Source organism: Tamandua tetradactyla, chromosome 5 (genome assembly GCF_023851605.1).
Source record: "Tamandua tetradactyla isolate mTamTet1 chromosome 5, mTamTet1.pri, whole genome shotgun sequence".
Classification (NCBI taxonomy): Eukaryota; Metazoa; Chordata; class Mammalia; order Pilosa; family Myrmecophagidae; genus Tamandua; species Tamandua tetradactyla.
Window position 1 is genome coordinate 158,060,170 of NC_135331.1, and position 15,415 is coordinate 158,075,584.

The 15,415-nt window shown below is 37.7% G+C and overlaps 1 protein-coding gene across 1 annotated transcript in view; it reads right to left on the reverse strand.

Moving 5' to 3' along the window:
- Positions 1 to 15,415, reverse strand: part of SIM1 (SIM bHLH transcription factor 1) — an 80,400-nt gene that overhangs the window by 39,143 nt on the left and 25,842 nt on the right. Inside the window, exon 9 of the mRNA XM_077159289.1 lies at positions 1,633 to 1,801. Within this exon, the coding sequence (XP_077015404.1) occupies positions 1,633 to 1,801 (169 nt within the window). The remainder of the gene's footprint in view (positions 1 to 1,632; positions 1,802 to 15,415) is intronic.

The window sequence follows — 15,415 nt, forward strand, 5'->3', positions numbered from 1 at the left end:
TTTTAAACATTAAGAGGTGAGCTTGAAAGAAAACACTGACTAGACAGTTAGGTTTTGGAGATTCATCTGGGAGATTTTTTTTTCATTCTCAATCCTGTTACTTAATTTCTATATAACAATGGACAACCCCTCCTTTAACTTAATATTTCCTAATTCAAATTCTCTCTTCATCTTTATGCCACGACTCCTATACATGTAAAGACGGAATTCCCCAAAGGCATAATCCATCTTTCCAAATAGTATAAAGAAACAGTAAAATTATTTGCCCAAGATACAAGATAGTCAACAGATAAAACTTCTCATTAGACATTCAATTAAAAGCAGCCCTCCTCCACTAAAATTTACTTTATATAAAAAGTGTACGGTCCTAATATTGAAAGATGTACAGAGAAAAATGTCTAAGAATCATACATCTGCTCTCCTCCCTTTAATGAGAGTTTTTAAATCTGTTAAAAATTTTAAAAGTTAAAAATCGTCTTTTGTTGAATATTTTAAGCTATATGTCATAAGTCTCCTGGGCGGTGGGGATGACAGTTTTCTCATCTTTGTATACCAAGCCTCTAAAATAACCTATCAATGGTAGGTTCTTAGTGATTGTTCAACGAATGACATTCCTTCAAATAACCTATTAACAGAATAACAGCTCTGATAAGTAAGGAAATAGTTTCTGTTCCCACTGGCTTGCCATTTTTACTTTAAAAACATATTTAAAGCATAAATGATAAAGACCACCTTGATGAGATAATGCAGAACCCAGTTTGATTTTATACTAGCCTAGAATCTAGTAAATGGCAGGAAGTTTGACATGGCACTCCTAAAAGTAAAGGATGGAGGTAAGGTGGCCACAGGATATTGAGACCAAGGAATCCCCCCTGCTGTCATATATCCTTGAGGCCAGGGAAGAGCTGTGCACATACCTTAACACAGTCCAGTTTCTATATCAGTGATCAATAATTTTTTTTTTCCTTCTAAGAATCAGTATGCCCATTTGTACCTTGCAGTATTTCTGGAATACCTCCTCTGGGTCTCATCATCTCACCACCTTGCAAAGATGAGAAGAGAGTTGCTTTTCCTACTATTCCTGCCATCTGGAAGACCCTCTCTATTTCATTCCTCCACATAAATAGTCCATCTGTGCTCAAATCTCATGGTGAAATGCATCCTTGATCCTTTGCCTCCATCTCTTAATTTCCTTCTTCTTCATTCCTGTCTTAAGATTCAATGTTCCTACATCATGCTCTTTTTTCCATATTTTATCATGCTGGCTGCATCCGAATGGTTAATTATTGTGGGGAAAAAATGTTAGGATCAATCTCCTTGAATTAACAAAGAAGTTATGGCTCTGCCTGCAACTGAGAATCTCATGGCCTTCATATGAATGCAGTAAACCACAAAAATTGTTTCAAATTTTTCAGAGCTAACAGACGACATAAAAATGTCTATCACTAGCATAATTATTTTAAAGGAGGAGAAAGAAGATAATTCCAGAAAACTTTCCAGATTTATAGAAACTTCGAATTGATCAAAACCAGATAATTAATTCCAAACAGTTTTAATACTGCCTCAACTGTGAAGCCAAACCAGGTCACAAACACACAGGTATCCACGCACACAAAGCTGCACTGCACCTACCTGCGGGTATGGGGAAGTCCTGGATTTTGACTTTGAGCTGGAGAGCCGGGACTTGGTCCCCTTCCTGTTATCAGTCATGGTGGGGGTGGAGCTGCTGGCGTAGGAGAAGACTGGTTTGGAGGCTGAGATCTGATCCAGGGAGAGCTGCAGCCCTTTATACTCTGTGTCTCTGCAGGGTGGGAGTACAAAGCCCTTAATCAGCCACCACGGGAAATGGATTTATGCATTTTCTCATCAGGAATGACAATAATTCTATTTGAAAAGGAAGCAAGCAAAAGTCAGCCTTATCACTGGCTTCCTCCACCCTTTTTATTTTTTTAGAAAAGCCTAACCTTTAACTAATATGTATGAATACTGCTGCCCAGTATATCACAGCCAAATTACATGATATGCTCATGAAAGTGTTTTGATTTTAAAACGTATTTTTCATTATTTTAATAAGGTAAGTAGAAAATAAATCTATAATTCAATAATCTGCAATGTCTTCATTGGTCAGATAAGGATTATAAAATCAATTCTATAGATTTTCTGAAGTGGAATGAACTCAATAGACAGCTGGCCATACTATTTGACTATTGCCTTCTTTCGGTTGTTCCAAGAGCCAAAATTTTGGTAAATTTTCCAAATACCCTTATAGCTAGGTGGCTACTATAATCAGGCTTATAGGCCATTAAAAAGCTCTTTCAACAGACCAATTCAGTTACCTGAGGGTACATTTTACCACCATTCCTTTCCATTCCTTCATTCGTTCAATAAGTATTTATTGCACTCCTAATACATACCAGATTTTGTGGAGAGATTAAATAAATAAGACTGCTACGGTCTCAGTCCTTTTGAAGATTACAGTCTATTATAAACAAACATAACAACTGCAGGCTGTGACATGAGGGAGATACAGAGTTTTTCTTAGAGTGTTCATTTCTGAGGTATGGCTTGAGATACTCAGGGGATGAGGATGACAGCATGTGGCCCTGTCCACAGGTACAGCCTTAGCCTGCTTCCAGACAGCAATGCATCTCGTTTGACTCCTCAGTTTTCCTAAGAGGATATCAATCCTTCCCAATGACTGGCAAAATAAAATGTTTCACAGGGTCTCCTTATGGGGACTCACAGGAGCATTTTCTCTCAAATTCCAGAATTACCTGGGCTGCTCCTGAATAATTGATTTCTTTTAATCTCATGGACACTGAGAATCAGATAACTCATCATATTTCCCTCTTTGCCCTGGAAGTCAGAAAGCCTAACACACAGTTTGATTTACAACCACCTGTAACAAGCATACAAAGTCTCCCCAGGAGGCATCTTCTACCACAAACTCCACTGGTGTCCTTTATTTTTGTTGTCTTATTTTCCCTTTTCTCTAGTGGGCTCATTTTAAAATTTTTACATACATTTTCAATACTCTTTGGATTAAGATCGTTATATATAATTTAATAAATTAGTGAAATTATTTATGTAAAAGTGACAAGTACATTTCCATGGATCAGCAAAAATTCATTTATCTTCTTTTCCTTTTCCTTACTGGTCCTTCTACCCCAAGAACAGGAAAATGTAAAAGTATAAATCAGGCAAGCAGTCCCTCAAGTAACAAGGAATAGAAACCAGCTAAAAAAGTTGTATCACCTACCACAAAACTACAATGAAAGTGATATATATATATATATCAGAAAATTACATGTTTGTATTAAATAATCCATTCATTCAGTGCAAGTAAAAATAAATCTCCTACATAATCAACAAAAATCTAAAAGGTGGGCACGTAATTTTTCAGGCTTGTTAAGTCGAATCACATCACTAATCTTCTTTACTGCTCTAATCGACTCCTTTTAAGAACAAAAAATAACACAAACTCCGAGCACTCCTTCATCAAAAATTCAATGCCCTCCAAAGGTGACTACCACCTATTTTTCTGACAATATCTTAAAATTTTCCTTCATCAGCTCCACACTTCATCTAAAATAGTTCTCCCCAAACTGATTTTATGATTTCCAGTCTCTCTCTACCCAACACGCTGTCAAACTCCTCTTATAAACACATCTCAAATCCTAGTGGCCTCTATGAAATCCTTTCTGACCACAAAAACCATTCATTCATTCGATAAATATTTACTGAGTGTCTCCTCTGTGTTGGAACCTTTACTGGGGCCTGGGGAGACATCAAGGAACAAAAGTACTAAGTCTTCATGAAGAAGGCATGACAGAACCAGTTCCTGGGGTAAGTGAAACTATCTTCTTCCTTCTCTAGTCTTATTTTTCAAGTGATCTATGTCTTGTCTTTTCAAGTGGATTCTATGTTCCTAGAGGACAACAGTCAAGTGATTATTTTGAAATATCCCAATGGCCATTTCCACAATATTTCACATAGACGGATGAAGAAGACAAGAATGTAACAAGAAAGGATTTTTTTTTTTTACCCCTGAACTACTACCAACTGCAATCTGAGCGTCTTCCCCTGGGAGAAAAGCCCCCTTGCAGGCTGTGCATTCTCATGCCCACCTGCCCTTAGATCACGTGCGCAGGTCAACAAGCCAGGAAGCCAGACTCTCACTGGAGGCGGAACACTCACCCTGGAGCATCACCTGTGTCGAATGTCCATCTGTCCACTGCATAGCAGAGCCCCTGTTCAGTCCCTAACTGATAGGACCCAGAGTGGCAGTGAAAACTGTGCAGCCCTGAAAATGTGGCCAACTAACTTTATAAAACCATTCCTAATGTCGTTTTAGCACTGGGATTTCATGGTTACCAGCAGGGAGTAAACAAGGATTCTGTTTTCTCTCACACATTTTCAGACCCCCAAGGTATGTATTTCAACTATTGAAAAAGGCTTTCCAAAATTTTTACATAGCTTCCAATGAAAGAAATATTCCAAATTAAATAGCCCTAAATAAAATTTTAAAGCCAATAAATGGCTGAAAAGTCTACACATTCATATGAAAACTCTAATAAATGAGTTATACAAATATTCTTGCTGAATTAATTTTAAAAATCAATGTTTCAGAGCACAGCAAAAAACAAAAAAACAGAAAACAATGAATCCACCAAGATTTAACAGAAGACCATGAAGCTGGGTAGATGAGGGTTACAGCCTGCCTCTGCCTTTTACTGAGCAATGACCATCTAAGTCTTTCCATTTTGTAACTTATAAGGATGTGAGGTTTATATGAAACATTATATGAAAGACTGATCGCACAGGGCCTAGAACATTGATAGTAAATGCTCAACAAATGCTAAATATTATTTCTTAACTTCCACATTGTGACACTTTAGGGTACCTGTTTTCCCCGGAATGATAGTTTCACTTTGGTAAGGACTGTAAAACATTTCATTACAAACACTTCTTTATACTGTATTTTTTAACTTTCTACCTTAAACTCATTTTAATTCATTCCGTTGAATTTTAGCTTCTAAGCCTTATTGCAGTGCGACCAAAATATTTATTAAGGTAAGTTCCTTGTTGCTAAGTCAGCAAATGGTATCTGTACAGCAATGAACATATATCACTCTAAGAGGGATGCACCCTTCCTATTTCTCTGTTCAAAACTCCAACAGCTCAAGGGACGTGTTAGGATGAAAAGCACGATTAAAAAAAATGTCCACTTAGAGACGTTTTTCAAGTACGGTTGATGTGCTGCCAAAAGCAGTTCTGAATGGCAGATTCAATAAGAACAAAGCATTTCTTTTACTTTTAGAATTCTATTAAAATTGAACATTTCATTTGTATAGCTTACAGGGTTAGATGCTGATGGGAATCGCATTACAAATTCATTTCCCTTCTCCAAGCTCAGACACAAAGAACAGTCTGGCCCTGCTTCTTCCTTCCCCTCCACAAGGCACATTCTGGCATCACACACACCCTCCAAGTGATGCACATGCTTAGTAAAGCCATTTAGTGCTTCTCCGTGGAGTGGGACAAAGTTTAAAATGCATAGAACATGGACTTTAAAAATGAGTATGGTGAGGAAATTGACTTAGTTGGCTTTAATAAATGAAGGACACTGCTCTACTTCTAAAGCTTCCTTGAAAAGTGCCAGCTAGATCCCGATTGGAGCTCCAAAGGCAAATCCGCTCAGGCGAAGCTCAGGCCTGGCTCTCAGACATAATCAACATAACAAAAGAATAACTATGGCATATGCCATTTGGCATATTTTTCAAAACAGCTATTGAGACCAATTTACATTTGTTTTTGTTTTTTCTCCCTCTTTAATGACTTATACCAGAGCTGCAGACATACTCAGGTACCTCAGCTCTGAAAGCAATGTGAAATGGGTAATTTGCAATCACTAGGGCTTGCAGTTTGACAATCTCACCCATATTTACACAAAGTAATCCTCTTATTCCATTATGGATAACCAAAAAGCATTCAATTTGCAGAACTAACCATCTGAGTCGACTCTAACTTTATAATAGTCATGTACATATTTGGAATTACTCAAACTCCAATAGGAAAAAAGGGGGGCCATTTTTGTGTCACTGGCCTTCCTCAGCCTTCCCTTATACAATATGCCATGACTACTCGAGAAGTTAATGCCAACTTGCCATGTGGAAAGCTTACTATGATTCCCTTGCAAAGCAAACAGAAGGAATCTTCACTACTAAAAGGTACCATCAGCTTCAGAAAAGTGCATTAATATCATTTCCATTGTTTCAACTAGGAGACTGGCCTCCACAACTCCAGCAGCAGCATTAGCCTAATTACAACTTCAAATGAGTTGGGATGAGTATACAGAGAAGCAATCAACAATATTTTGTCAGCCCATGCTTTTACAAGATTCTTTACAAGGATTCTCTTCTTTAACTCCTCATACCCCATTCCATTTTTAGACAACTCTGGAATTTTTGTTTCTATAATGTAAATTTTGAATCTGCTGGCCATTTGGAGCTTCTTTGTGTACTCTGTTATGTGGCAATTCTTACAAGATGTTGCCATATTTCCCAATTGAGCTATTTTTTTAAAACAGCTGAAGATGATCAAATTACCCAGGAAAACATGAAAACAAAGACATATAACTGATTTGGCTCCAAAGCCTCTGACTGAAATAAGCAGAGGATTGTATTAAACATGATTGGATTAAATGGAAATGACTGTGCATCATACTAAACCTTTTAATTGGATTCCATAGTCACTGTTACACGAAGTGCATGACCTTCTTTTATATTCTGACAGAGTCACTGCCAGGCCACTGGGCAAACCTCGGTAGAAGAGAACCTACTTTGTGTTTCATTTTCATGCTCCTATGGAGCCCAGCAGAGATGGCTGAGAAGGAGAATTCCTTACTGCGAGTGGCTCAGAGACTACGACGATCTTCCAGGAAATTAGGGTAACACCCCTGGAAATGAAATAGTCTCATACTCATAAGTGGATTTGTATTTGTTCCTCATAGTTTTCTCCATTTGATTTGGCGATTTTAGTAGTTCCCCAAAAGTATTTGGTTTTCACATAAACACTGTGCCTAGAAACCATCTTTCTTCTGCCTAGAAACCATCTTTCTTCTGCATTTTGCAGACTTCATCCAACATGCTAGGGAGTGATATTACCGCAAGAGTAAGAGATGGCTTAGGCACAAAGTTTACTGTCTCACTGATATTTTAAGAAGGAAAGACAAGGCTGTAAATAATAGGTAAACAGCAACAACCAAATGTAAGTCAAAAAAACCTGTTTGCATGTTGGTAAGATGTGGCAAAATTAACATCACAGCAAGGATTATAAACCATGACAAATTGAAATGTAGCTAAATCCAGACCTACCATTACATTGAATCTGAATTTGCTTTCTTATCCTGGCAGGCCACAGCGATTTCTCCAGGCTCCTTCCTCTGAGTCCCTATACCATTCACTGCCTCTACCATTCACTTGGCACTTCTCATAGTGTGGAGAATGTCACATTCTGACCACCGCTTCCCAAGTTCCTTCTCTTATTTTTACTACCTTTAAGGAACCAGGGCCCAGAACCCACTCCCTCCTCCTTTTGAAAGCAAGTCACTGCAGGCAGCCACCTACATGACAGGGACAGGCATTAAAGGTAAAAGAATGTATGACTCCCCTCCCCTAATAACTGCTGGTAGTCAATTCTCTTGAGACTTTGCTGCAAACCCACTGTAACCAAATCTCACAGGACTCCGTTAAACTTTATAAGTTGCCCCCTTGGCACATTCCTGACCTCTTGGTTCGAGGCGGAGTACAGACTTCCATCTCCCAAGTGGATGCCACTGAGAAGATTTATTCTCCTATGTGTAAGTCTCTGATCAAAACGCATATCTAATCTTCTATCTGGTGTGTTCTTTGAAAGGCTGTGCCGGGCTGGAACACTACCTCACATAGTATCTTGCATAGAGCAGATGCTCATTTTTAAATTAATCAACAAAACAATTCTCATCACAATAAACTTTCATTCATCTCAAATCCAAATGACCCTGAAATTTTAAAAACTGGTAAAACTTTCTACAAAAATGAGAAAGAGATATCTGCTAACTAAGAAAGTTTATGTGAGGAATTTTTTAATTCCCAGGTTATAATTGATAATTCTGAAATTCTGTGAGATGCTAAATCAAAGAAACCAATGATATATTTTTATTTTAATATATATAAATGAAATATACTTATTTTATCAAATTATAATCCAGACACAGCATACGTGATACTTAAGCAAACCAGAACACTAAATTAATTTCATCCATTTGCAAATACTACTGGAGTACTAAAGAATTAAGAGGAGTAGTGCTTTAAATGCCCAGAGAAATAACTTCTACAAATTGATAAAAAATATAATATTTCTATAATATAAGATATAAAAGAAAAGGATATGAACAATTCACAAATTTCTGAAAACCATATTTAAATGTAATTATATGGATTGAGGCAGCAAACAGATATCATTTTTTGCCCTTCAAATTCTCAAAAAGATTTTTTTTAAATAACAATATATCCCCAATGAAGATAATTTGAAATATAAGAGAGTAAAATGGCACTGTTTATCAAGAATCTTAAAAATGTTCATACCTTGAGCCCAGTAATTCTACTTCTAGGAATGTATCTTATGGAACTAATCAGATAGCACCAAAAATGTACATACAAGGTTGCTTAACATAACATAATTTCATACATTTAACTACAAATAATCAAATAAGAATCAACAATAGAGGGATTACTAAATTATTGTATACCCATATGATTAAATATTATACCATTAAATTAAATTGTTTTTTAAGACTAATGACATGAAAAATACTATTGACAAAGTAAAAAATTATCTTTAAAATTAGCATATCCTGCATAATGGGAGGCGATTAAATAAAATGTTGAGCAAATATCTGCTAGATTAAAGGTGTTCTTTATCTTCTCTTTATACCTCTCTGCATTTTCTTATTTTTTCCTATAATAAGCACATATGACTTTTATAGTCAGAAAAAAATTTCTTATTAAAAAACACTTATTGAGGCAAATTTCAGATACTCCTACTCATATTAAAATGGTTCCCCGATTTCTTTCCCTTACATTTCCAGAGTTTTTTCCTTGTGAATAATATTAAGTTACAAAAGAGAAAGCACTATTTAATTTATTTTCCCATAGGTTCAACTTTTCAGGCACATCGTTTATAATTTTTAAATGTCCATATGCTCTCTTGGTGCCTAAATGTTTCATTTACTTTCTGATCTGTTTTCCAGCCTTCCCACCTTACTGAACTGTTTCTGAAGGCTTTCATATGAACTATGAGACTATGTTTTCTTCTTTGGAGGATCTAACTTAAAGTATTATTTATAAGCAAAACGTCAATAAAAGGAGGATCTAAGAGAGGAGTGTGGGTTTCTTGGTATTTTTGTTTCTCCTTTTTATTTTTTTATTCTTTATTTTTTCTTCTTTCTTGTGGAAGAAATGGAAATATTCTCATATAGATTGTGATGGTGACTGCATAAATATGTGATAATACCAGCATCCACTGATTGTTTACTTAGGATGGATGTATGGTATATAAATAAACCTGTTTAAAAAGTAAATAGAAAGACAAAAGTGCTGGAGAAAATGTGGAGAGAGAGAGATACCTATCTGGCGTTGGCAGGGAGCAGAATGGTGCAACCCCTTGGGAGGGCAGCGTGTTGTTCCACAGGAGGCTAGGGTTGGGTTGCCATATGATCTTGCAACCCTGTTATTAGGTATATACTTGGAAGAACTGAAAGAAGAGAGAAGGATGGACATTTTCACACTGGTGTCTATGGCAGCAGTATTCATGATTTGCAATGGATGGAGGTGTCCTAAGGGTACATTGACTCATGAACGGAAGGGCATACAATGGAATGTTGAGTGGCTGTAAGAAGGAATGAAGCTGTGAGGCATGCAACTAAAAGAATGAAACTCGAGGACAGAAATGAAAAGACAAATATTGTAAGTTCTCACTAATATGGACTACCTATAATGCGCAAACTCTCAGAACTAAATTTGAAAGCATAGGTTATCAGGAGATAGAAGGTGGGCAGATATTGGGCAATCCACAATTAAGGAGTACAGAACTTATTGTAAAAGTCCTTAGATTGTAAGCTCTTACAGCAGTAACATCAATTCCTGAGTTTTAACTGTTATTTCCAAATTCTGAGATGCTGATCTCTCTGTGTATAACCTGATTGTTCCCCAGAACTTCATGTATTTGTGTGACACCTGAGACTCAGAGTTAGCATTCTGCAGTGATGAAAGTCAGCACCACCCCATACAGCAATTGTTAAAAAAGCTGAAAAAGAGATCAGACTTCAATTAGGTAAATGAATGAAGCTGGTTTGGTTAGGACTAAGGTAAATCAGAATACAGGGTAAAGGATGATATTGACTGTTTCAAAATTTCTGTGAGTCCAAAGGAGATGTTTATTTGATACAAAATTTATATTTTCTAAAGCACACTATCTAATTTAACTTGTATGGTCAGTTTATTCCAACAACATAATTACATGGAAACTTGAATACAGAATGAGATCCTGTTAGGTTGTACAGATTAATGTAATACGCTGATATACTCCAGAATAATTTGGGCAGGAAATAAAAAAGGATTTGTAAAATCCCCCTGAGGGACTGGGTAAAAATTTGGAAATATTAAACTTACCCATCTGGGGAATTCCTGATATTCTTGCAAGCATTAGCAACTACCAATTTAATAAGACAAGCTCACAATCTTGGGGCTTGATCTTGTGAAACTTATTTCTGCAAAGAAGCCAAGCCTACTTATAATTATACCTAAGGGTCACCCCTAGAGAACCTCTTTTTTGTTACCTAGATGTGGCCTCTCTCTGTCTAGGCCAGCTCTGCAAATGAACTCACTACCCTCCCCTCTACATGGGACATATATCCCAGGGGTGTAAGTGTCCTTGACAGCATGGACATGACTTCCAAGACAAGTCTGGCCCTGGCATCTTGCAATTGAGAATGACTTCTTAACCAAAAGGAGGAAAAGAAATAAAACAAAAAAATTTCAGTAGCCAAGAGATTTCAAAAACGTCAAGAGGTCATTCTGGAGGTTATTCTCATGTATTATATCAATATTCCTTTTAAGTTTCTAGAGTATTGGAATACCAAGAAGGAAATGCCTGAGAATTGTTGAACTGTAATCCAATGGCCTGGATTATTGAAGATGATTGTATATAGACTTTATGGTGTGATGTGTGATTGTGAAACCTTGTGACTGACACTCCCTGTATTCAGTGCATGGGCAGAGGAGTAAGAAAATAAAGACAAAAAATAGGTAACAGTATATTGGATGTTTGGGTGTTCTGTTTTGTTTTGTTTGTTTTCTGTTTTGTGGAGTAATGAAAGAGTTCTAAAATTGATTGTGGTAACGAATGTAAAACTGTAGGATGAGGCTGTGAAACACTGATCACACTTTGGATGATTATATGGTATATGACTATATATCAATAAAACTGCATTAAAAAGAGGCAAAAAAAAGTTACTTATAATCACCAAAAAGAAAGCTATGTTGTCTTGCCATGCAGTTCCCTAAAACACTTTGTTTCACATGAGTTACAAATGGTGTATTTGTCATTGTTCACATGTCAAATTGAGCAAATCTAATTTGGGGGCCACATTTCTTGTTCTATGCTCAGAAATTCATTCTATAGTTAGCTACTGAAGTTCTAAGTATATTTGTGAGTTCTCTAGGTCAAAGTTCCAAATTGCACTGATCTCATAGCATTCCCATCTCCCGTTTTCTTGAGGGGGCAAAATGTTGGTCTTTAAAAGTAGATCCAAACAAATTAAGGGCCAAATGTGCCATCTCCTTCATTAAGAACATAAATTAAAAGTTGTCAGTCTCCTCTCCCACAACCTGAACCCCCAATTTTAGCCCATTTCTAGATAAGAGCCAAATGTAAAGTAACAAGAAAGATATAGTAATAGTAATAACAGCCAACTTTGATTGTCCTACTTTACTTATTTTTGTCAAAGAGGAAATAAAATGCACACATTTTATTCCAACCGCCTCTTTTTTCCCTCTCCTTCCATCCCCTCCTATCGCCCCTCCCTCTCACCAGGTCATTTGTTAAAGCTGATGATTTTCAAATATAAGTTCTCTTAAGGATTCCTCCATTTCCTAAGGTAGATATGGAATGAAGGAATACATTTGGTTGAGGTTCTATTCTCACAAGATTTGATCCCTCACCTAGTTCTTCTGGAGAAGAACTTTGCAATATAATAACCCCTTTCTAAGGGTTTATTAAAACCCTTACAAAGCTAATTCCTAAATTCGAAAAATATCCTCTGGCAGAGGGGCTGAAAGAAGCACACCTACATTTTTGGCTCCACAAAAACTCCAGAAACAGAAAAGATACTGTAATTAAATATAAAGAAATAATCAATCCACAGCACTTGGAAATATGGATCCCATACTCAAAGTCATGAGTCCCTAAATTCTCCATAGGACCTGATATGGGAAGATCCTGCAAAGTCAAACAAACCCAGGGCACCATGGAAGTTCTGCCTTTTTCTGTACCACCCCAAGGCACTGGCAACTCTGCAGGTTATAGAAAAGTAGAGCCTCAGATTTTAAGCTCTGCAGGAAAAGACACAGCAAAAATGATGACATGATGCCATGTTTTCAAATGAACAAATCTCTACTTGTTTAACTTAGATATTTTGAAATATGTCCTATAGCATTTATTCTTGAGTAAACCTCTTCTAGATAGTTCATCAGTAATGGTGGCTGTGCAAACAGTGCATTCATACCTATGACATATCAAATCTCACAGACATGTTCTTTAATTGGATTCATTTATTTCTAATCTTCTTAAGCTCTTCCTACTGTAATGCTTGACTAAGTATACATTAAACTCTATTATTTAAATGGCTAAAATAAATTTAAGGTGTATTTTATGAATAAAAATTCACAATTTAACAAATATTCTATCACCATCATCATCCTCATCATCATTATTTGCCTCATTATTCAGACATTGTTGAAAACTGCCTGACGGATAAATTGTGTTTAAACAAAATAAGTTCTAAGTGGTTATTAGGTTTTTTTAATTGTCTATTAAAAATCTACCAAAGTTATGGGCAGGCAACGGTGGCTCAGTGGCAGAGTTTTCACCTACCGTGCCAGAGACATGGGTTCGATTCCTGGAACCTGTGCATGCAAAAAAAAAAAAAAAAATTCCCCCAAATTCTCATTGTCTCTATATTTGGAGTCAGAAAGCTTATACAATACCACATAGACAATGTAATTATCAATAGGGACCATTACCAAAGATATAATAGACAGCTTCCTGTTTTTATGATTTCCAGGGCTTAGGAAGGTTCCTGGCCCTATGAAAGATATCTCACCAGTGATGTGCTGGCTGATGATTAAAATTCACCATTGGAAATTTATTTCTTTGGCTTTAAGCAGATGGCCCTGAAAGGGAAAAGAGAGTGAGCCTCACCTCAACTCCTTTCCCTAGAGCACTGTTTCTCAAACTTCAGCATTCATCAGAAGTATCGGAAGAATTTGCTGAAACACAGCTTGCCAGGCCCCACCCCCTAGAGTTTCTCACCTGCAGGCCTATAGCAGGGTCCCAAAACTGGCATTTCTGATGCTGCCCGTCACAGGACCACCCTTTGAGAACTACGTTTCTAGAATAGGTCTTATCTGGGATGAGAAAAACAAAAGGAATCAGATGAAAAGGGGGCACCCATAAAAGACAGAAAAACAATGAAAAGAGAGGGGAAGGTGTGAAGACAAACTTCAATTTCATGCCTTCTTGAGGGGCTGATGCCACTGCAGACCTTTTTTCCAACCCCCTCTCCCCTAACTTCCCCCTCCCCTTACCCTTCACTGCTTCCTTTCAGCGTCCTCACAGGCACCTCCTACTCCTGCAGACCTAACACCGGAGAACTGAGGGACAAGGCTCAGTCTGAAGTCTGCTTCTCTCAACACCCACCCTCCAATGGTTTCATCCACTGCCCTGGCTTTAAATCCACATGCTGACAACCTCCAATCTCTAGCCCAGGGCTCTCTATTCTGCAGACTCCCAGATCCATCTGCCCACCTGACATCTCCATCCTAATGAATGAAAGGCATCTCCAGCTAAGCATGTCCTTACACAACACACAACCCTTGGCTGCTGCTCCTCCCTGCAAACATGCTCCTTACCACTATTCACCCAAGTTGTTTAGGTTGACAAACCTAGGTGTCATCCTTGACTCCTCTCATTTTCTCACACCCATATCTAGTCCATCTGCAAACCCCATCAGGTCTACCTTCAAAACAGATCCAAAATCTGACTCCTTCTCATTCCTTCACCACTACCTCTCTCTTACCATCACCCCCATCTGGGCAATGCCAAAACTTCCCAACTTCCCTGACTGCACCCTGCCCTCTCCTCAAAGACTATTCTCCACACTCCGCAGGGAAGGGAGCCAGTCAAAATGATCTTTTCATTACTTAAATCAGATGACATATCCTTGCCCAGAACTCTCCAATGATTTCCTAAGCCTTCAGGACCCAACAGGATATGATTGCCTATTCTAAGATCCTCTCCTTCCCCTCTTAACCTAACACTTGCTGTGCTCCAGCCACAGTGATCTTCTCAGTCTTCAACGTGCCAAGCTGGTTTCCGCCTCAGGGCCTTTGCATTTGCCCCCCTCTGCCAGAAATACTGTCACTATAGGTCTCAGTCTGGCTGGCTCCCTCCCTTCGTTCAGGGGTTTACAGAAATGCCTTCTCTGACCCTCCCATCTCCTTATTCTGCTTGGCTTTTTTTTCCCAATTACTTTCTGACACATTATGACCCATTTATTTGTTTATAAGTACTGCTTCTTCAGGCTAAAATTTACGCTCCATTAAGGTAGGGACTTTGTTTCAGTCACACTGTAGTCCTCCCACCGAGCATGACACAAGCACTCAAGAAATACACTCAAACATTCCTTACCATCCCCTTAATTATAGCAACAGCAATTAAGCTCATTCTAATGATAGAAATTTGTTTATAATGAAGGTCATCCCATTGAGTCAAAAGAGAAAAGACACAAATAGAAAAGAGATTGTAATATGAAATGCATGTAGTGTCTCTAAATATTTTCCCCTGGTTTTCAATTAGCCCTCACAATAAAATACTACCAAGCACTTTGCTATTTCTTTAACTGCTCTAATTGGAGGGATGAAATTGACACTGCTCTGCCTTCCCCTTTGTGGGTTTCTTACTTCAGCATTCCTGAGGGGTAACCCTGCAGGGGTCCATTACCAAAATCCAGCACAACAAATACTTCACTTCACCAGGGCTGTAGTAAGATTTCAACAGCTAATATAAATGCTGTGACTTCCAACACTATGAGTCC